Source organism: Populus alba, chromosome 8 (assembly GCF_005239225.2).
Source record: "Populus alba chromosome 8, ASM523922v2, whole genome shotgun sequence".
Lineage (NCBI taxonomy): Eukaryota > Viridiplantae > Streptophyta > Magnoliopsida > Malpighiales > Salicaceae > Populus > Populus alba.
The window spans coordinates 5300106-5323324 of NC_133291.1; the positions used below are offsets into that span (position 1 = coordinate 5300106).

The 23219-nt window shown below is 33.5% G+C and overlaps 2 protein-coding genes and 1 pseudogene across 3 annotated transcripts; 1 reads left to right on the forward strand and 2 right to left on the reverse strand.

The window, feature by feature from the left end:
• Positions 1-258: 258 nt before the first annotated feature.
• On the reverse strand, positions 259-2645 carry LOC118055759 (myb family transcription factor IPN2). 2 transcript variants are annotated; one of them, XM_035067743.2, is made up of 6 exons: positions 2293-2645; positions 2061-2137; positions 1887-1944; positions 1546-1612; positions 1311-1380; positions 259-1190 (listed from the first exon to the last, which is right to left on the reverse strand). In XM_035067743.2, exons 1-6 carry the CDS (start codon positions 2456-2458, stop codon positions 528-530), a joined length of 1101 nt encoding a protein of 366 aa, XP_034923634.1. In that variant the 5' UTR covers positions 2459-2645; the 3' UTR covers positions 259-527. The 2 variants fall into 2 exon arrangements, with proteins under 2 accessions (XP_034923634.1, XP_034923635.1); XM_035067744.2 differs by having other exon boundaries at positions 1311-1353; positions 2293-2642.
• A 5019-nt stretch (positions 2646-7664) lies between these two features.
• Positions 7665-11760, reverse strand: LOC118055758 (succinate-semialdehyde dehydrogenase, mitochondrial-like; annotated as a pseudogene).
• A 5628-nt stretch (positions 11761-17388) lies between these two features.
• On the forward strand, positions 17389-21795 carry LOC118055756 (ALA-interacting subunit 3). The gene is made up of 8 exons (XM_035067742.1): positions 17389-17811; positions 18756-18814; positions 18905-18979; positions 19064-19177; positions 19527-19597; positions 20191-20491; positions 20914-21203; positions 21482-21795. The coding sequence occupies exons 1-8, from the start codon at positions 17724-17726 to the stop codon at positions 21534-21536; spliced, it is 1053 nt and encodes a 350-aa protein (XP_034923633.1). The 5' UTR covers positions 17389-17723; the 3' UTR covers positions 21537-21795.
• The last annotated feature ends 1424 nt before the right edge of the window (positions 21796-23219 follow it).

The following is a 23219-nucleotide window of genomic DNA, read 5'->3' on the forward strand; positions in this document are numbered from 1 at the left end:
ATAAGAGGAGGACGGAGAAAATGAAAATGAAGAAGAGATCAAGAAGATAGATGGAAAACTCCAAGTTTCATTTACACCGAACGCATGGGATAGGCGATTTAATTAATTACAAAAAAAAAAAAACAATAATGATAATAATAATAGGAGTTGTGAAGAAATATATTCAACAAAATGATAATAAAAATAGGATGTTTCAAGAAATATATATATATTAAACAAATCAAGTGTCAATATGCTACCACACATTCCAAACCATCATGAAATATAAGACGCGTGAGGGATAAAATTAAGAATTGAAACCAAGTGCCAAAACAAGTACAATTTTAATGTAATTTGTCAATTCATCACAATTTGACTGGATTGTTTTCCACACATGGCATTGTGTTAGCTCAGAGTAGAAACCCTAATTTAATAAATTGCTAGTAACTTAATTTCCAGTCCAAAAACCCTACATCTCATACTTATAAGAGCTTAATAATTAATATCATGTCACTTACATGCACATCTACATAATTCATAGGTCAGCTTCAACCAAATGGTGAGTTTCTGCCTTGTGGCATCGCACTGGTATTGATCATAGGGCTCATCCTGTCTGCTGCAAGTGGTGCTCTTCTTGGTGATGGCCTTTCAATCTTTGCTGATGCTTCCAATTTCTTTTCATCCAGTGCATCACCCTGATGTACTGGCTTTGTTTCATATAAACCAGATAACGAATCCAGATCAGGGCCACTATCCATTAATGGTGGTGCAATCTGGATCTGGTCACCTTTCAAAGGATCATCTTGAGGTCCAAGACATGACAGTCCCGATCCCAAATCTTGCAAACGCAGATCGTCCGACCAAATCAAAGGGCTCTTGCCACTACCAGCATAAGGATTGGTCCTCTTCTTTCCCAAACAAATATCGTCATGATTGTTGGACATGAAACCATCAAGTGATGGCCTATCCATATTGTGTAGAAGGTCAAGCTGGCCAGTACTCCCATAAATGTTAAGGTCTTGAAATGGTGGAAAATTCAGCGGACCAAAGTCTTTCATTGCACCCATATCAGGAACTCCTTGATTCCCAATTCCCTTGTATCTTCCAGAAGCCAAGTCTTGATCACCTGCTAGGGTTTGGCAAGCTTTCTCCAACAAACTTTGTATATATTTTCCTTGAGCTTCAGTCCTTAATTGAAGGTGTCTTTGAACCTGGCGTTAATTTATGTGCATAAAATTAAGTCCATATAGACAGTCTTCATTAATGAAATGAAAAAAAAAAAAGGATGGTGGGGTGGAGGTGAAGTTGAGGAACAATTGATCTGTGCTTACCTCTAATTGTTCGTGCAGTCTTCTCTGCACCTCCATTTGCATCCTAATCGCATAAATCATGTGTGAGTTACTGTTATATACAGTTTCACACACATATTCCACAGAAATGAAAAAAAGAAACTTAAGCGACTTTGCTTATATTGTTATTATATATCTTTAGAAAAAAGGGGACAATTGCTAGGCCTCAGCTCGCTGAAATTCGTAATTGTTTGGTTTTTTTGCATGTAATACTTACTCATTCATACTGCGGCTAATCATGCCGGATGAAGATGCTGCGCTTCGTTGAAGATCTAACGCCGAAGCTGCATGCATGCCATGGAAAATTATGATCAAAATCAGTCTGATCATTTTGATCCCATTATATTGTGCTTGTATAACACTCAAAATATTGTGAAAAAAAGGGAAGAAATGGAACAGGTTGGCGTCATTTAGATTAATGTTACTCACTCTGCGTAAAGCAAAAGGAAGGACTCGGATCCGAGTCTATCTTCCCTTGCCACCTTTAACAACCGAGAGAATAAAAATAAAAACAAAAACCCTAGATAGATAGATGGATGGCATAGCTAGCTCTCTTACCATCCTTGATTGAATGATCATTGAATTCTTTGTGTGGTTGCTTTCCAAGTCTGAATTTCTAAATTAAAAGAAAAGAAACATTAAAGAAAGGAAAATTAAAGATAAAAGGAAAAGAAAGAATGAAATCAAGCCAACGCTACATCGAAAATGGCGCAAAGGTTGTCCTATTCAAACCTGAAGATGGCTTTTGAGGTGGTAAAGGGTAAGACCCTTCACACCCATGACTCTCATGATGGTTTTTGGAGTGGCCTCTGCAAATTTTTTGATGAAGAATGGACAAAAGGGGCGTGAGAGAAGGCAATAGAACACGTATTAGAGAGATTGAAGCTAGAAAATTATCAACACAAATAATCAAACAGGAATAACTAATGATCGGCTGCTTAAGAGTAAAAGATAGATCAAGTACTGTCAGGGCCTCCAAGCTGAGCAACAGCATCCACAAAGCGTTCATGGAGCTCAACAGTCCAGCGGAGACGGGGCTTAGGGTCTGTGGTGAGGACAAGACCAGAGTCTTGAACACACATGGGTCTATCATGGGAATTCATACTTGAGGGTTTCTTGGTATGGAACATTCTCTCCTTCTCTCTCTCTCTCTCTCTCTCTCTCTCTCTCTCTAAGAGACCCTGGGAATACAAAGAGATTCAAGAACAAATGCGATGCAAATATGGAAGAATAGGGTGCGTTTTTTAAGAAGAAGAGAGGTTCGGATTTGTTTCTCTCTCACACACATACGAGTAGAAAGCAAAGGAGACTAGTTATCTTTGCATCAAATAAAATGTATAATAATATATACCAAGAAAAAAAATAATTATAAAATGAAGTACCTATCCCAATGTGCAGCCCTACAACCTTTGTCAAAAGATTCTCTCTCCCTCTCTCTTGACTGTATCAATCTACACTAAATTGAAATACATTTGCCAAATTACTTCGGTCGTGTCCTCTCCGAATAGAAATTAAATTCATAGAGATATATAGAGGGCGAGAATCTTTATGTTTGGCGGTGGATGTATATACCTGTGTTGTCAGATACGAGAGAGTAGAAAACCTTTTATTATCACCAAAAGAAGAGTACATCTTTTTATAGTGTTATTCTTCTACATGTGAAGCTTTTTTCGGATTAAGGTATGAGAATGGAGGCCTCTTTTTTAAAAAAAAAACAAAAAACAAAGAATTGAGGCCCTATTGCGCAATCATGATGACCACAATACGTGCTGTTCTTCACCTCTCTTTTTTTTTCTTTTTTTTTTGGTGGGGGGGAGTTAGAGCCATGCTCTGCGTATATAAACCTAGATCTTACCAGCTGGACATTACTTTGTGCGTGGGTGGTCACTTGTCATCATTTCTCCTGTTTCGTAGGACGATCCACTTTTTAGCTTATTCTGAACCGAGAAGATTATAATTGCCAAGATGGTTTAGAACACAAAGACATGCTTTAATTTATGTCACTGGCAGCAAAAAGGTTTTAATGATGCTTTATATGATTAAGACAGTCTCTCTATCTCGGTCCGATCGAGGCTTTTATCGAACTCATTCATTGGAAATGTTTTCCTATTCTTGTCATAATTATACTTATCTAATTATTCTTAATTTGATTAGAAAAAAGGTTTTCCTGCGCTCTCCCTCTCTCTGCCTATATATAGCTGTGTGTTCTTCATATTCATGTATATTAATTAGTTTAAAGGAGTAAACTTGATCTCTAATTAAGTCAGAACTAAAGTACTGTAGACCCAATATAGTTTATTGAAAATTTAATAAATTAGCTTTATCAAGATTCTAGAACTCCAGCTTACGAATAATATCCGCTATAGTCTTTAGTCTAGAAACATATGTCCAGCCCAGGAGACCTCATCCATGTGCATTTGTCACTGATCAGAAAGAGTGATGTAATTGTATCACTAGCTTAGAGGTTTGACTTGAAAATTCCAGTGGAGGATATTTTAAAACCCTAATATATGGAATACTGCTTTTCTCCTAGATTCTGGATTTATTCGTGAGACTTTCCATGCAAGAATGTATCTGGCCTGTAGTATGTTTGTAATTACCATCTTGACATTCTACTTTGTTTAAATATTTTCTAAGAGTTGTTTGGTATTGTAAAAAAATATTAATTTAAATTTTTTAAAAAAATACTTTTAAAATTTAAAAACAAACATGCTCTAAATCATATATTAATAATATTATAATGTGTAGATACTAAATTTATCCTTTTCTACTGGGATATTGGTGATTATAAAAAAATCATAAAAAAAAATCCCAGATTAATCTAAAACTTGGATTTCTGATAATTAAAAAAGAGAACACACTCCTCAATCATCCAGCCAGACCTTCGTGGTAATTGATTGTTGGAATAACTTTGATCTCTATGAGCATCGTTCATGATGATATATGAAATTCTTCACACGTGTGCTCATGCCTCTATCAGCATCTGATCAGTTCCTATCACTTTTCTAGCCATTAGTACAGTGAATAACTTGATAAGGATTAGAAACTACACCTCCACAACATGAAACAACGGAGACCCCATCGACCAAAATATACACCAATTGAAGAATGCCTCGTTAATCTCTTGTTTCTTTCTTAAAGTAGTTAATTAAGCCACGTCGTTAGTTTCTTTAACCTTTTAAGCTCTTAATTAGATCAACAGATTAGCACGCAAAATCCTTTTTATACGTGGTTAATTACGCTTTATATGATCAGTGGGGACGGTTCTTGCCATGGCTATAGATTTGCTTTCTGTGCCGGAGTTTCATTAGTTCCGATATCAAACGAGCTCTGACAATGCAGCATACATATATATATATATATATATATATATATATATAAGCACTTAAATTAGGTGATAAATGTAGTTAAGCACCAGATAAGGTGGAACCAACTTTCCGGTGCTCTTCTATGGGTGGTACTATGTGAGGACGTGAACATCAATGCATAAAGCTAGCAGGGTTTTGAGTAAGGAGCTTTTTGACGACAGGATTTGGGGACCTCTCCTCCTCTAAAGCTTTGTTGCTGGGCTCAACTTTTTTTCACTTTTGTGGAATTGAAGATTGTCCTTCCATGCATTTCTGCTTCCATCCAAACCATGACAAGCAAAGGAACTATGCTGTCAAAGCTGACGCCGGGTCCCGCGGCGCGCTCACGGAGAACAAGTGCTACGGGACGGGAAAGGGGCGGCTCAAGGTGGGTTATACATAGGACGGCAGTTTTACTTAATTAAGTACATGCGATGGGATCTGGTTTTTATCTACTTAACTTCATCATGAATCGGATAAAATATAACCTGGTTTGTTCCAAGTTGGATATGGAGACGGGGGAGAGATTTACTTGATTAGGGTTTCCACCCAATTTGTTTACTATTTTTTAAAAATATATGTTCAGATTTCTTTTTAAAAATTTTAATTCTCGTCAATTCATGAAATGTTATTTTTATATTTATTTGTTTTATAATATATAGATTTTATTTTTGAAAATCATGAGAGAGAGAGAGAGAGAGAGAGAAAAAATGAATTCCATTTTCCGAAATATAATAAAAGGGAATAAATACTTCCGTCTCTGACAATCAAAGGTAGATTCCCCTCCACCAAACAGATCCCACACTCAAACTCGTAATCGTATGTATCTACGAAGAGTTTTTTTTTTTTTTTTTTCAAGTGCATATATATCCATGAAGAGAAAGAGTAAAAGATCTCAAATGTTGTTTTTTCTTTTCTTTTCTTTTTGGAAGCCATATAATAATTATACGATTTGGTATAATCACATCTACACGATTTGGTAAAACTAAAATAATTAATTCTGACTAGAAAGTGTTTTTATTTTTTATTTTGACACCTTTAATTCAATCCTTACGTGAAAGATGACATTTCATTTAGATTTGGAGATTCCTAACGTTACGGACCAACACATTGCTCCACTGTTAGCTATACCTTTATAATATAAGCAAGCAAAGTAATGGCTTAACTTGTAGTTCATTATGCTTGAAGCCTCTAATCAAGTGGGAAAGTGGGCGGCATATATAGCATTTGAAAACTGATTGTAACCTGCATTTTAAAAAAATTAAATTTTTTTTATTAAAAATTAATTTTTTTATATTTGAAATATACTGATATTAAAAATAATTTTTTAAAATTAAAAAAAAAATATCATTTTAATATATTTCTATATAAAAAATACTTTATAAAAAACAACCACAATTATATTTCTAAAACTATTCATTTAGTTGCAGGGGTATGCTAGCTTGAATATCAAGCATCTTTAAAATGAATATATTCTCTGGAATATTGAACATATTCCTTTGAAGGTGAATTTGAGGGACCCATATCTTATTGTATAATTAATTAGCATAATGTCTTTTCCATCCCGAGAGATCAATTGATGGGATGGGATGTTTCACTCGGCTAGCATTCTAATATTCTATTACTAGAATAATCAATTAAAAATATTCCACAAATCATTTGTAAGACTAATTATATATCTACGTTACGTGATAGTATATTTTTAAAATGAAAAATGTCATGAACTAAACACGTACTAAATTCATGTTTGAAACTCCTTGCAACCAAATCAAGAAGCTATAATTGCTATTGATTCTCTCTAATTCATCAAGAACAGGGGGATGTTATCATGAATATTAATTATCACCAAAAATGGATTAATTAACTAGACCTGTTCTCTTGAAATGTGCTTAGACGCTGTACAATGTCGACAATAAAGAAGATTAAAAGAATTTTTATTTTTGTATTTTAAAAGTATTTTTTTTAAAAAAATAATTTTATTTTTTATTTTTTATTTTAAATTAATATTTTTAGATTATTTTGATATATTGATATAAAAAATTTAAAAATAAAAATAAATATTATTTTAATAAAAAAATATCTACACCACCCTTGACACGCTCTAAGAGTTTATTCAAAAGAAGAAACAGGAGGGAGAGATTAAATGATCTTACAGACTAGACGAAGACATTTCCACCATTGGATTTCCTCAAATGCCATGCTAGTAATTCTCGCACGTGCATCGTCAATTTGTAGACAAATTAACCCCTTATTTAAAAGAAAGAAGAAATATTCAACTCAATTAGTTAATTTTTATGTACGATATGGGAAAAAAAGGATTTGGAAGAATTAATTTGTTAATTTTAGTAATACAAAAGAAATCATAAACTTTTTGCAAGGAAAAAGAAACCATAGTTCTATCTATACCTAATTTTTTTTAGAAAAGGTGTAATAATATTTTTTTTAAAAAAAATAAAAATTAAATACATTTAAAATTTGAAAAGATTTGGCTTGTAATTTCTCCAATAAGATTATATTAATAATATACATACCAGATATGCACGGAAGAAATAGCAGATCAAGAGGGTATTTGGGACAACAATAAAAATTATTTTTTAAAAAAATTTATTTTTTTAAAAATAAATTAAAATAATATATTTTTTTAATATAAAATGATTTAAAAATATAAAAAAATAATCTAAAACAAAAAATTAAAATTTCACACACGGGACTCATTTAGTTCAAACCTGACCATGTATCTTCGATGTAATATTTTTTTTTTTTTTTTTTTTTTGCCCCACGAGAAGATTCTAATCCACTTCCTTTTTCAATGCGGATAGAGAAGCAAGATTGCTAGGCCGGCGTACTAAAGAGAAACAAGATGGGCTGTCGAATTTTTCTAGCCTACTTCCTTTTCAAATGTTTTTCTTCATTTTTTTTTCCTTCGTTTAGGGAAACTTTCTTCTCTTTAATTAAGACTATTGGAAATAACAGCAAGTCCAAATTTGAGGAGAAGAAACGGGACAGAGAGGATAAGCATTACCCAGAAGAAAACAAACACTATTATTTCTGTAAAATAGTAACTTATCTGAGATAATGGTTCAAATTTGCATTTAATTACGTTCACATGCTGTGATGCTCTGTTTGCTGGTCGGTCATCTTCTACACTCACGATCCAAAAGTTGACCAATACAAATCTTGGACCTCATTTTCTGTTCATATCGCCTACGCAGACATAAATGATCTGCACAGCATGAAAGAATGCCTCGTTATGGCAGTAAAAGCGGTGCAAAGTAAACCAAGAACTGGTTTTCTGGGAATTGAAAACCAGGGTAATAGGAGACAGAAATGTACATTTGTATTTGTACAATGAAGCTGGTAAACAATGTAGTTCTGAATGTCCTCAGGAGCTTTCAATTCAGTCATCTCCCCCGACCTGGATTAGTCCCCAGTCAAAAATCAAGGCCTCCAGTTTGGCTTGTCAAAGCACATTCATCTCCAATCTGCAAATTAAATTTTACATGTCAAGGATTAAGGATGAGCTCGTAAGCCAAAACACAAACATGAGTGCACATGAATAGATGCCAAAGCCTAAAGGTGGATCCATTAGTTTTTGGTATGCTACGTGTTTCAACCAGCTGTACTGGAGATGAGAGAATGTAAAATTACTGCCCGTAAGCGAACAACAAAGAACAACAACCACTTTCCTTTTTATCTATCGTAAGAAAGATGATGGACAGCTTTGATTATACAGCTTAGAATTGCAGAGTTAAATCACGTCAAGTAATTGTTGTAGGGATAGTGGTGAGAGGTTTGATAAACGAAGTGGTTGATCAAGGTTTGTAACTACAAAATATATAAACCACAATTATTTTTTACCAAGTGCAGGCATGGATTTTTTGGTTAGTAACAATATTATAGCATGATGAACAGTAATTATGCGATAATTACTATAGTCATCAATAATTTTGGGACAGCCCAAAATGGAAAGATGGACAAACTCTTTGGGGCAGAGGGAGTAATAAAGATCATAAAGCAGTTTAACATGAGTCACCAACCACTGAAATGTCATCATCTCTAGAAACTGCTAAGTCCAGGAAACATGGAATACCACTCTAGCTTCACACAAATTGAGATTCTACAAGTGAAAAACAAGCTACAACCCCTACCTGCGCCACACCTTCACTAAAATCCATCGCCAACTTGCATACTCTGAACAGCCTTTGAAAAAGCATCTGCAAATTTGTCAAAGATACCTGCACGTAAAGGCACAGTATATCACAAAGAAAAATGGCTGCATATTACGCATAAAATTGGAATCAGAGGGGAGAAAGCAATGGCTTTAGTTCTGTAGTTTGATACCCTCTTGCCCGATTATTCTGTTTGCACAAACACATGTTTGTCCACTATTACAGAACTTTGCTGCAAGCTGCAAAATATGAGATGGATTTTTAAGATTAGCATCACTATGACATTACCTTCCAATAATGCAAGCAAATCAAAGAGCTATATCACGAGGAAAGAACATGTTCTCAAAATCCTATATCAAAGCCTCTGCACCAAAAGGCTGCCCTAAACCCAGTAAATCAAATGGCCTCACCATTGTAACTCACACAAAAGGTTACACTTCCAAACAAGGAGGCATGGACCCCATGTCCAACCAACAATTAACAATCCTCAGCACCAAAATCCATCCTAGTCGGATGAAGCCTTTTGATTTCCTGAGTTTAGGAGGCTTGGTGTGTCGAGTGACTCAATATGTCTAAACAAGCAAATTCAACAAGCATTAGCATGCACAGAAATATCCAGGACAATACCACAATTAGTATTAGTATGCACAGGGAACCACTCTAACTGGACCGATCCTTTAATTGCCACGTCTAGGCTTGCATAATCAAATACTATGCAGGGTGCATTCCCATCAAGTTCCAAAGATACCAGGAAATATCAAGGAAAAAGACAATTAGCCAAGATGATTTCTGAAACCTCATCACATCAATACTAGCATCCTATGCATACCCTTTTAACAGTTCCAGCAGCAACAGCCATCAACTTCTTTCCCACAGCTGGTGATCCTGTGAAAGTGATTTTTCTTACCTGAACTAGATGTAGAAAGCAAGAAATATCAACATTATGTCGTTTGGATACACAATTACTCTGACCAGGACAATGCTGTGCTATCATAAAGAAAACGGAGAAGAAATTTGACGAAGGGCAGAAAACCTCAGGACTTGCACATGATGCATTGCCAATATCAGGAGCTTTCCCCGTAACCACATTCAGAACACCCTGAAATATTAAAAATTAAGACCGTTAAAAACAAATGAAGTAACAGAATTCCAACAAATTTAAACTCAGATTAGCTAATATAACACATCAATCATATCTGACATGCATCTAAAAATGCAGACTAGAAAAGGCCACATTCACTCTTATCATTATGCTTTCAAAGCAGAATACGGTATGATCAGGACAAAAGACCACATCCTGCTGTTTCCCTGTGATGCAAGGACATGGTTAGCCATGGTGATGTGATGGATCTAAAAAGTTTTCCAGCGATGAAAATTTACTGTTTCAATGCTCGGTAAAGTTCAACTGATTATTAGCATAGGTTAGCGGTCATTAGACAGGCATGCTGAGATGTAAAATACAAATGAGCATTTCACTCTACATTTGGCATTTTTGTTCTTCAGTACAAGGTCTGCATGCAACACAATGTCAACAAATTTAACAGCCAGCAAGAGCATTTGTTTTCATTATTTTGCTTCATTGGAATCTTGTGAAGAACATCTAATACCCATGCCATGATGCTTGGATTTTTTATGTCAGCTCTCTCACCCAGAGTCATCCTCACTTTTTAAGCACTCTTTAGTCAAATTTTCCAAAATTTAACTTGATGCAGCTTCTTCTTGCACTGAAAATTTTCCCAAATCTCTAGAGACAGCCTATACCGTATACTCCCAAATCCTAAATTATCAGAAAACCCCAAAATGCAGAACCAGTAAATAGAATATTCTGAGTTTCAAGTTTTTGGATGCTGAGACAAAAATCCTACATTACAAGCATCCAAGTTTCCGACCAAAACTTCCGCCAAAAATTCATTGCATCACAAAGGACAAGTCTTTCTCAATGAATCAACCATAAAGTACCAACTCTATCATCGATGTCTAACAGCATGCAATTTTCAAAGATGACAAAAGCCACAGTAGGGACCTAAATCCATACCCCAAACCCTAGTTATTAAACCCCAAATCAAAACTCTAAACCCTAAATTCTAAATCTAAACTTTATAAAATTGGGATCTAAATCCTAAATTCAAACCGTAAATTAATGGGTAGTACCATTACTTTAACGTTTCCATGCCCTAGTATTAAACCCCAAATCCAAACTTCAAACTCTAAACTCTAAATCTAAACCTTATAGAATTGAATTGGGAGCTAAATCCTAAATTCAAACCTTGAAACTCATGGGTAGTACCATTACTTTAACGTTTCCATACCAGTGGAATGTTAGACTGACCCCTTGATAACACAACAATGGCTGCTGAAAACAGAACATCTGAGATTGCATTATCATTGCTCCAAAGGTCAATGGCAGTGCCTGAAAAATCTCTCTCGCCTGGACCCCTTCCAACAGTAGAATGTTGTCCTAGGAAGCAACTAGATACGAAGGTCCCATGGCCTCCTTGGACTAAAATTCCTTCTGTTGTGAAGTGTAAAAGGAAGGAATTGTTAATCCGAATTCTGGCTGAATCGACAACGAAACCCCCCCCCCCCCCAACTTCCCGAATCGAAAAGGATGTCCCGGAAGGTGATGTCCTCAAAGACTACGGCGTCATTTTTGGATTTTCTAGATGAATTTCAAGGTTTGAATTTAGGATTTAGTCCAAATTCTACAAGGTTTTAATTTGAAATTTAGATTTTAAAATTTAGGGTTTGGATTTGAAATTTAATATATATTTCAAGAGAAAATCTAAAAAAAAAAAAAAAAAAACGATGGTCATTTCTCTTTAATTTTTTCTGCTAATGCTATTTTTCTAAAAAAAAATTAAAAATACTATTTCTCAAGAAAAACCCAAAATTAAACTTGAGGTAGATAGAATATTATTGATTGAACTGGATTGAGTTGAATTGAAGTAGATACCACAGTACAAGTGCATGTACTCATAAGGTGTTTAGTGATTGCTTAACATTACAAGATTAATAAATGAATTTTCAAATAATGTTATTTTGGTTTTTGAAATTTATCAATAACTTCATTTTAGTTCTTTTTTATTTTTTTTATTTTATGTTATATACAAATTAAATATCATTTTAGGAACCAGGCATTCTACCACTTGTTTTATTCTATAATAGCATGTTCGCAGCATTTATCATCGTTTTAAAGTTAACATTTTTTTTTTAGATCTAATCAAGTCGTGGATCAATTTAAAGTTTCAACCAAATTAATTACCTTGTTAGCATATTTTTTTTATTAGAAATATGCTAACAAGGTCAATGCTGTGTACTCGCCCGCTCAGCTACTACGAAAAAGGTGGAAAAAAGGAGCGAGTCGCCCAAAAAACAAAGTAGATACAAAGCGGAAGGGAATCAAAATTATTGGGTTTGGCTAAGTAGATAGATAAAAGCGAGTAACTCCACAATCATGTTTGAAAATATAATTATAATTATTTTTTAAGATATTTTTTATTTAAAAATATATTAAAATAATATTTTTTTTATTTTTAAAAAATTATTTTTTGATATCAACACGTTAAAATAATTTAAAAAAACTAAAAAATTATTAATTTAAAATAAATAAAAAATTATTTTAAAAAAATATATTTTAAAATACAAAAACAAACAAAACTAAAAATTGTTACTGAATTTTGTTCAATGTTGAGGAAAAAGAAGAAGAAGAGATGGGAAAAGAGACCAACAGTAAATTTTTAATTTAATTTAAATTCAATGAAAAAAATTTCATCAGTAATTTAATATATTATTAATACTGATAAAAAATTTTATTTTTTATTTTTCAAATGTTATTTTCTTTTTTATTAAAATTTTTTGTCATATTTTTTTATCGAGAAATAATGATGATTATTTTTATTATTATTTTCTAGTAATGTAACAGCACTGATTGATGTCATATACTTCAATTTATATATCAATTAGAAATAATACATATCTTTCAACACCCCCTAAAAAATAAAAAAATAAAAGTAAATAAAATAAATACCTATATATCAACAACTAGCAATGTAATGTACCCTGCACAAAATCTTTCCACCTGAGAAAACTAAACTCAGAAGATTGGCGCATAAGAAATTAACACGCGATGGATAAAAAGAATCAAGCATGATATGTACGAAAAACATATCACTGATATCAAATTCAATAGATTATAGATGGATTTCATAAATGAAAAAATAATAATAATAATAATAATAGATGCAAGAAATTGTTCGCGAATTCATCAACTCCTGCACAGTCGTGCAAATGATCATCAACAGCCAGCCACGATTATATACACTTAGGATTTTCTGACAACGTACGGTGGGCATTTTTCAACCCGCTTGATTTTAACCCATCTTAATCATCTTGTCCGAGCTCAGTGGTGTTGATCCTAATTTCCAGGGAATGAAAAAACTTATCCTCTTTATCATATACCTCGGTGCTCCCGTCGACCACCCATTTAATCCTTCCATTTTCCGTCCACGTGAACATAATGCAATCAACAGGCCGCGCATCTCCTCTGCCAAATTATGAAGGTTCGTCGTTTCCACACAGAGATCTTTGGCATATCTTTCTTCGTCGTGTCCAAACAGCAGCTGATTTTTCTCTTTGTGGGTTGTTGTTGCTTTCTTGCTCGGGGTTCAGCTAGAACTGGATGTTGTTGTTGATGATTTCAGGGTTATTATGTGGTGGTTTGTTTCTAGGTGTTTGAGCGTTGATCTCTAGAAAGGCCATGGCTGGTTCTAGCCGGTGGTAAGGAGCGCCGGAATGGTTCCACACCATATCATTCATTCTCTTCCATTTTATTTCTGGCAAATTGGAGTTGGACTAAGGAGGGGATAAGATCTCATCATTTGATATGGAAAAGAAGACGGAAGGAGATATATATATATATATATATATATATATAAAAGAGATAGAAGTTGGGTTTCATATTGGAAGTGCATACGTTACTGTTTTATGGTTCCTTGATCTTGTTTTCCCTTTTATTTTGATAAATATAAGTTTTAGTAAATTTGTATTTTGATTTTTCCAGCATCTTTTAGCGACTAAATGCAATACTTTGCCTATAGAACTCTTTTTTTACGAGCACAGAAACTTCTCCAGTAAAATTCTTGCAAGTGGTAAAGATAATTGGTCTATTAATTTCACTGGGTGACTCGACATGCATGGATTACAATTTACAAGTGTGTGTGTTTATATATTACTCGTAATTTCAACACATCCACCGGCGCCGTGGCGCCGTGGCGTTGACACCAAATTTAATATGTAGAATGGAACAGAATTCCACGATGCATGCCGCCAGTGGTGCGATGGCGTTGACAAGAATTCGTTGATGTACGCATTGTGCATGAAGGCAATTCTTTCCTGTAGTAAAACATGAAGAAATATCGAGTTAATAAATACGTTTGAAACGACAAGCATCGAACCTATAGGTATCGGGAGGACCATCTAGATATTTCTGGCACGGCTTGACTCTTTCTTACAGGGTATGAAACACGCTGAAATTAATAAAGGCACGTCTATTTTGACTGAATTTTTATTTCAATGGCATCAGAATTAAATAACATATTTATATATATATATAGAATCATGGGGGTCCGTTCTCCCTTGCGCCTCTGCACAGTAATCTGAATTCAAAACATTTAAAAAGCACACCTTTCCTCTCAGGTGGGTCGTCGATGGCCTCCGGTGTTAATTAGCGTCCAAGGGTGACTATGGCTCGTAATTTAAATGTGATTCAATATTGATGTCTGCTAGCTCCGTCCCTCTTTCCTCTATAAAAAATTCTGCGAAGGGCGGCCGACGCCAAGCTCGTGATTTTTATCGATGGAGTCGCTTTGCAAGCCAAGAAAAACTATAAATTTCAAGTGAGGTTTTACAATTCGTTTAAAAAGAATAATAAATAAAAAAGTTACAATCATCACGTAAATAGGGTTCATGGGAACAACCCAATCACATTACATGGATTCAATCCCGTTACATAATAACACAGATATTTGCTATTCAAATCTCATGCGGAGAATGCTAGTTTGTTTAATTTTGTCTAAATATCAGTGATTTTATTTTCTCATTACTACAAAGAAAAACATGTTTTTGGAAAACCTTCAGCTAAACATTCAATTTGAATAGCATCCAACTACAATATCATTGGCTTGGTCATATTAATTTTTTTAATGTAAAAAAAATATTTAGATGTTTCTAACATATTTTTTAATAGAAAAAAATTAAACCGTGTGAAAGTTAATTTAACATAATCCGGTCAACTTAAAGGGTCCAAAAATAATTTAGACAACCGTTAAAAACATAGTTCAGCTAAAAGAAACTTCAATATGACATTTTTTTTTCTAAAAAAAATTATATTAAGATGAAAATATATTGAATCGACTTAAATCAATCTAAGTTAACTTATCAAGGCCGCAACTTGGATCATGAGATTAAAATAATCCAATGAAAAACAAATCAAAATAAATTATGAAATCCGATTCAAAACCAAGTCAAAGTTGAATGATGAGTTTTTTTTAAAAAATAAAGCAACTTGAGTTAACATAGGTTGCCTTATCAAAGATACAACTAGGGTTATGTGACAGAAATAACCATATAAAAAGTAAATTGAAGCAAATTATAAAGCTCAATTCTCAATTATTTTGATATTAAAAGATAAAAAAAAAAAATGACACAAAAAAAACCTGAATTAACATGTCAAACCCTTGATTCAGGTAATGAGATTGATTAAACTCCGTAAAAAAATTATAAAAAAAATAATCAAATCTAATTCCAAATCAACCAAATATTAAATAATAAAACTAAAAAAAAAAATTCCTCGAAAAAAAAAAAACTTGAGCCAATCAATCAAACCATAGACCTTGATCATGAGACCAGTATAAGTGAATTCAATGTTAAGGAATAATTTTTTTAAAAAAAATATAAGTCAAATTAGGTTAAATTGCCAAACCTATAACTTTATTAACAAAATGATGATCACCTCGAAAAAAAATAAAATAAAAAAATAAAACCTAATTTCAAATCAATTAAAATTTAAAAGATAAATCTAAAAAAAAATAAAAAAAAAAACTCGAGTTAACTTTCTAGATTGTAATCCCGAGACATAAATTTTGAATAAATAAATTAAATATTAATGAATAAAATCTAAAAATAATAATAAAAAAAAATCTTTAAAGTGCCTCACAAGGGGATAACATCTGATATCCCCTACTCAACTAGTTAATGATAATAATTAATGAGAAAAGGGTTAATTTATTACCCACCGTTCTAGAAGATTATTCATTTCAAACCATAAGTGGACTCCGTCGTGCAAATTCGTTACCTCTCTATAATCCTGGAAACCTTCAATTTCAGCCTTGGAGGCCCCCAAAAAACGACAGAAAAATCATTACGATAAAAAAATATTAGATGGCTTTAGGAAGCGTTTGTAAAGCGAGTGCAAACTATATTTCATCAATTTTTTTTTAATTAAAAATTACTTTTTATATATATATATATTTGAATTATTTTGATGAGTTGATTTTAAAAATAATTTTTTTTTTAAAAAAAATATTATTTTAATATATTATAATATAAAAAACATTTAAAAAAATACAACTACAATCCTAATTACCCTTCCTCACTGTATTTAAAGAAAATACAGAAAAATCGAAGGTGAAAAGTATTACTAGACTGCTAATAATATCTAGTCATTCTATTTATTCTAATAATTAAATAATTGTATTCTAGAAAAATAATTAAATAATAGTGGCTATATAATAATAATAATAATAATCTCATATTCTCAACACGCCGGTTCAGACAAGGCACCGTGTTTTGCACACTGTGTACTATCCGGATAGGATTTGACCTTTCAATCTGATAACTGAGTCTATAAGTTATAATTACAAGTAATAATTATCAGACAGCGGTTCCTTTCAAGTAAAATTATATTTTGGTCCTTGTATACCAATCATTGCTCCTTCAGGCACTTAATTGTTCAAAACTCTCAATGTGGCCCATTATTAATAACTATTTAAAGTTAAATCCACCTTTCACCTCTACTACTATTCCAGGGCGAGGAGAAGTATTTTTATTTCGATGGGAATCTGAGATAGGTCTAGAAACTCTTTATTGACGAGCATAAGAATCTAATATTGTAATTATAAACGAGAGTGTGATAATTTACAAAATAATGAGTTAATTTACACATATATTAATTTTATTTGTAACTTGAATAAGATATTAATTATTATAAAACAAATATATCAATTTATATATAAAAAAAGTATTTATAGTCCCATTAAACAATAAAATTCTCAATTCCTGAGATTCCTAAAGAAAAATATTTATTTTTTTCCTTATAAAAAATCCCTTGCTGAATATCTATAGACAAAATATTAGAATTCTCTTTGAAATCTTATAAAGCTAATGAAAAAGTTAAGTCAATGGAGACCAACAAGCAATATTTTTGAATCTTAAGGGGCTAAAATGAAGTTCATCATTCTTTTTAATTGCTTCCTCCTCTAAGAAATTCTCACCTTCCAGAAAGAGAGAAAAATTTCAGAGTTGGTGATCAAGTCTAGAGAGAGAAACTAGGAAACATCCTCTTCAATTACTGAAGTCAAACAAATACTTGCAGGTTCCATTCAAGCATGAACTGCTGACTTTCTCTATCTAGAAAATTTATTTATTTTTGTTTTCCCTATCTATGTTTTCTCAGTCTTTAAAAAGTCCCTCTCTTTCCTTGATCACATAATATTCTCCACTACCTCTTTCTTTCTCAAGTTTCTCTCTCTGGTTGTTCTTGTGGCCTCTTTGAGAGATAAAGAGAGAACGAAACTACAAGTGTTTCATCATTTTACACAGCCATGAGCAGTCACATGGCTTCGTCCAGCAATGGAGGCAATGGATCGGGCGATTCTGGTGCTCCAAGAAGGAATTCAAAGCGACCCAAATGTGATTTTCTTCTTCTTACTCCCGTTTTAGTTGTTTTGCTATTTTTGGATAAATTCATGACCGCCCACCTGTGATTACGTGATTAGTTTTTTTCTTACAAATTTTCGAACTTTGACTTATTTTTCTTGGTGGTTTGTTTCGGAGAAGCTAGTTTTTTTTATATTAATATTTTGGGATCATTAGTGAATTTTATTGGTACCCAATTATCCAAGTGGAGGTCTACGTATATTCTTTGATGGGTTTTTGCTATTTGATTTGCTGTTCATTTTGTTGCGTGAGATTAGACGTGTGAGCTCTTTTGTTTTTATCATATTGTTTCATATCAAGTATTATTGATATTAGGTCTTTCTTTTTTTTGGAATGAGCATTACCTTTTTAATTCCTCAAGAAGATATGCTTGGAAATTCTCCTTTTGTAACAGGAATATGCCTATTAAACTTTATTAGAAATAAAATAGCCTAAATTGGGTTTGATGAAGCACAAGATAAAAATGCTATAACATGCGATGAGATAATCAGGCCTTTTCCACAAAATGATTGGAAATCTAGTAATTTCAGATGTATTAACTATTAATAGTACATATATCTGAGTTGACGCGCGTATGCTCATGAATCCACATTAAGATTGGTCAAACAGAATGTTTCCAGTGTTCAGGATAGTTGCCTGACTGCTTTATTGCTATCCTGCAAAGCAAGCTAGGTCTTTAAATCAAATGAGGGGATAAATATTTCAAAATCTCAGGGATGTAGCTTTTTTTCCATTTTATAAAATGCAATTGTTTTCTTATTGTAGTATTGGTGTTAGAGAGAGAGCAAAAGCTGTGAGCATCTTCTTTGTCTGATGTTTTCTAAGGGCAACAGCTCACAAATTCTCTTTCACGGCATATGCACACGTGGATATACCTGTGATTTTTAATGAACTAAAGATGTTCTGTTTTCTTTCAGATTCAAAGTTTACACAACAAGAACTTCCTGCTTGCAAGCCAATTCTCACACCTCGATGGGTAAGTTTTTGTCATTTCTTTTATCTGGTCTCGTCTGAGAGGCAAATGGGTGCTCAAAGTCATTAACCTCAAATATGTCTCTTTCTCCAGGTGGTGTCTGCATTCTTGATTATTGCCATTGTCTTCATTCCTATTGGCATTGCTTGCTTGCTTGGTTCCCGAGATGTAAGCTTGAGTGTCACCTAAATCTTTGCAATTCCAGTTATGCTATCACTTATGGTTGTTTACGGGTCAATCTCCTTTTATCAGGTTGTTGAAGTTGTTAAACGGTACGAAACAGACTGTATTCCTCTTGAAAATAGAACCAGTAGGGTCCAATATATTCAAAGCTCTGCCAATAAAACATGCACAATATCAATGACGGTAAGTTCTGTCTGTGGAATTATTGGCTGTTGTGCTGTCGTCATTTTCTATATCTGTTTTGAGCTGTGCTAGTGGATTTATAAGCTAACAAGGAAAGACCTACGCCCATATTATTTCCTGTCATACAATTTTCCTTCATGCTATTGCTGTCTCTCTACTAATGGCACTGCCTTTTTGCCAGATTTGTATTGGCAGTGTATTAGTAGGTGACTTTATACTACCATGCCAATATCCTTCTGTCTTGCAGCATGTCTTCAGTGCCAAATATAGAAATTACTCCTCATGACCTGAGAGGTTATCAGCAAATGAATGACGATCTTTCTTTTTCTATTGTTGTTTTTCTTATCAGATCCCTAAGAATATGAAGAAACCTATTTATGTTTACTATCAGCTTGACAACTTCTACCAGAATCATCGTAGGTATGTCACCAATATCGTGCAATCTATCAACTTATAATTTCTGATGGGTTCAAGTAATTATGTCTATAATCTTACATGATGGTTAGAGGTAAATTGTTCACATGATCATTTTGGGAGCATTGATATTCAGGACTATCCAGGTGCATAAATTAGGTAGAAAATTGGTGCTGGTCAAGAGAACAGATTACAGCATGTGTTTCGGGAAGTGTACCCATTATATTTTCCTGTCAGATTTTACAACTCGGAGCGTGATGTTTGTGATTTTCAAGAAATACAAACATGATAACCTAGGACCTAGGATGCTGTTGCATTCAATATTGTGTGTTGTCATTTCAGTAAAGGATATCATATATCTGATCTCAGAATAGTGTGGATTTGACTATTTGTTAATGGTAGCCAATTACATTCTTTCATGTGTTTAATAATGAGAACCAACCCATCATTTGATAAGATAATTACTAAAATTAGATAAGCAGAATATCAAAACTGTTGAACATGCTGTGAACCATCATGATTATCATTATCATAAAATGGAGGCTTCCTCATTGAAAGTTGCAACGCATATAATTGTTATGACTGCTCTAATGAATCAGGTATGTGAAGAGCCGAAGTGACAAGCAGTTGAAAAGTTTGGGAAATGAGGATGATACAAGTAGTTGCAAGCCAGAAGATACCGCAGTTGGGGGGGGGGCAATTGTACCCTGTGGTCTAATAGCTTGGAGTATGTTTAATGATACTTATAACTTCTCCCGCCTGAACCAGCCATTGTCAGTGAATAAGAAGGGAATTGCTTGGAAGAGTGATAAGCAGAAAAGGTTTGGTAAAGATGTCTTTCCTAAAAATTTTCAGCGTGGAGGTCTTCAAGGTGGTGCAATTCTCAATGACACAATACCAGTAAGTCCTCGACTATTTCTCATTTGGTCAAATTAATCTACAAGCAACTCATCTAATCACAAACTAAATGACCTCTTTCAACTTCATCCAGGAAAATGCCTTTGAATACGTTTAATAATGTTAATAACACATGGACATTAATTGATTTCAACACTACATTGCTGTGATATTCATTCATGAATGAGTTAAATTTTTTAAAACCCAGGGTGTTAAGGCATTAGGTTTATAACTTAGAGACATGATAGACTTGGTGCAAAAGTTTAAAATCATAGAATGTAGTTGTGTATTATTCGCCCTCTTCTACTGCTAAAAAAGTGTGAAAGTACCAGAGATCCATAAAAAAAATTCTCCTTCTTTTGCTGCAAGTTTCTTCTAGTAAGTGGCATGTAACTGAACCGCTTGTATATGATTTTGTGTAACAGTTGAGTGAGCAGGAGGACCTCATGGTTTGGATGCGAACTGCAGCTCTGCCAACTTTTAGAAAGTTGTACGGGAAGATAGAGGTGGATCTTCAGGCGAACGATGTCATAAATGTGACACTGGCTAACAACTATAACACATACAGTTTTAATGGCAAGAAGAAACTCGTGCTTTCAACCACAAGCTGGATTGGTGGAAGAAATGACTTTCTTGGCATTGCTTATCTCACTGTCGGGATGATATGCTTAGCTTTGGCAATGGGTTTCACGGTTGTGTATTTCATCAAGCCTAGGTAAGTTGATCTCAGAAAAAACTTAATTCTTGAATTTAAGGCTTTTGAAAGAGTGAGGCTGCAGATGTGTCCTTCATAAGCTATTATTTTAAGGCGAGGATTTCCAAGTGTTTGCAGCTATCATAAATGGAGTTAGGCTCTGAAATGTGGAGCATGGCCCCGTGGTGGGCAGGATAGAAAATTAATGCTATATGAATTTTTGATTGCATGTGAGATACTTTTAACTATATGTTTGTTGATATTATTTTCTAACTGTATCTCCTACTGTGTCATCCCAGGCGGCTTGGTGATCCTACCTTTTTATCATGGAACAGAGGTCCTGGATCGCAGTAAAAATGCTTTCTGGATTTCATCTGATGGCTTCCCTCTGGCACATCCCATCTTATTTGTTTCTTTAATGTCTATTAAATGTTTAAAGCACAACTTCGGGTTGAGAAGTGTTCTGTTTGTTTGAAATTTTGATTTCTAGGCTATACATAGTTTTCTTTATGTATAATTACAGCAATAGTATTGAATACAAGTTATTATTTGTTTCCCCAAACTTGTGGCCGCTGACGCGCTTCAATATTATAGAATTTGCATTTTTCTTGTTTGTCTACATCTTTTTTTTTTTTCTTACTCGAGTAAAATGTTGGAAAGGTGCCCTTCTCGGTAGGGATAAATAGGTTGGTCAGAAGCTGTTCAAGCCTCTCGCAGAACTGAGACTTCCCTTCCTGCCATGGATGCAGCACCCTGATTTCACAAAACAAAAAATAAGAAAAATTGACAAGCGATACAAAAGAATGGAGTCATCTAATTTTAGACACGCCGCAGGTTTTTAACAACAAATGGAGGCGGCTAGTGATTTTCATAGCCAAAGTGTCATGTGATTAAAATTTCCATTTCTCTGATTTAAGCCCGCGTCTATATTTTGCTGCACAGTTAAATTATCTCCAATCGGCCTCTGGGAATGTTTTTTAAAAACATTTCTGAAAAAAATTGAATTTTTTTTTAGTTTTAAATTAATATATTTTTTATGTTTTCAAATCATTTCAATGTGCTGATCTCAAAAATAATTTTTAAAAAATAAAAAAAATTATTAACATACTTTTCTAAATGAAAAATACTTTAAAAGATAACAGCAGCATTTCTGATACAGTCTCGCCAACCCACCAAAAGCTTCTTTTTTTTGTTTCACACACCAAAAAAAAAAAAAAAACCTAGAGAACACGCAAGAACATCCCACTTTGGGTGATAGCTCCTGAACAAGAGCAAGTCATCAGAAAGCCCCCTGTTAGTCTCAATGTTAAAGAGTTCAAAATTTGTGTACATGCCTGATGCACTTTGAAGAACCTGTGGAGGAAAAGCCCCAGCATTATGGAGGGGAAGGGCATCAGCAGATAAGCTAAACAGGTTTTCGGTAAAACTGGTTCCACAAAGATATTTTATTTTTTGAAATTTTTCACAATATTGAGTTGAATGTTGACAGCACATAATAAAATCTTGAATAGAAAAAATGCGCAAACATCATGATATATTTTAATTGAAAATTAAAACGATGATGCTTGTATTTAATTAAATCAATTGAAAAATATATAAATTAATAAATCATAAAAAAAAAGATTGATAAAGTTAATTGAAAACTATGATGAGAAGTTAGTAAATGATAAATATATTAAAGAATAATATAAATTATATCATAGTACCTCACTTAACAACTTAAGCTATTAGGCCGAATTGGTTTTTTAATATAGTATTAGAGTCTTGATGACTAAACGTTCACGATTTCAAATCTCATTATTCTCATTTATTTGATAAAAATTAAGCATGTGATATTGTGAATCCGTGCAAGTTTTAAATAAACATCTCTTTAGATGAGACAATATAAGTGTTAAAAATAAAAAATGAATGCACGATGTGTCAGTCAACTAGGTGAATGATGCGTCATTCAACTACAACCTTTTTCATTCGTTGAATGTGGCTTCGGTGATATAAAAAAAAAAAAAAAAGTGGGTCCAAGTTGTCGGTAAAAACTCA

What these genes read in the sequence shown, in the direction of transcription:
- LOC118055759 (XM_035067743.2), bottom strand. Translation starts at nt 2,458, where the DNA reads ATGTTCCATACCAAGAAACCCTCAAGTATGAATTCCCATGATAGACCC. An exon ending in ACCTCAAAAGCCATCTTCAG is followed by an intron (nt 1,945 to 2,060) that starts GTTTGAATAGGA and finishes CTTTTAATTTAG; the next exon opens with AAATTCAGACTTGGAAAGCA. An exon ending in ATTAGCCGCAGTATGAATGA is followed by an intron (nt 1,381 to 1,545) that starts GTAAGTATTACA and finishes TGTATATAACAG; the next exon opens with TAACTCACACATGATTTATG.
- LOC118055756 (XM_035067742.1), top strand. Translation starts at nt 17,724, where the DNA reads ATGAGCAGTCACATGGCTTCGTCCAGCAATGGAGGCAATGGATCGGGC. An exon ending in GAATTCAAAGCGACCCAAAT is followed by an intron (nt 17,812 to 18,755) that starts GTGATTTTCTTC and finishes GTTTTCTTTCAG; the next exon opens with ATTCAAAGTTTACACAACAA. An exon ending in TTCTCAATGACACAATACCA is followed by an intron (nt 20,492 to 20,913) that starts GTAAGTCCTCGA and finishes TTTGTGTAACAG; the next exon opens with TTGAGTGAGCAGGAGGACCT.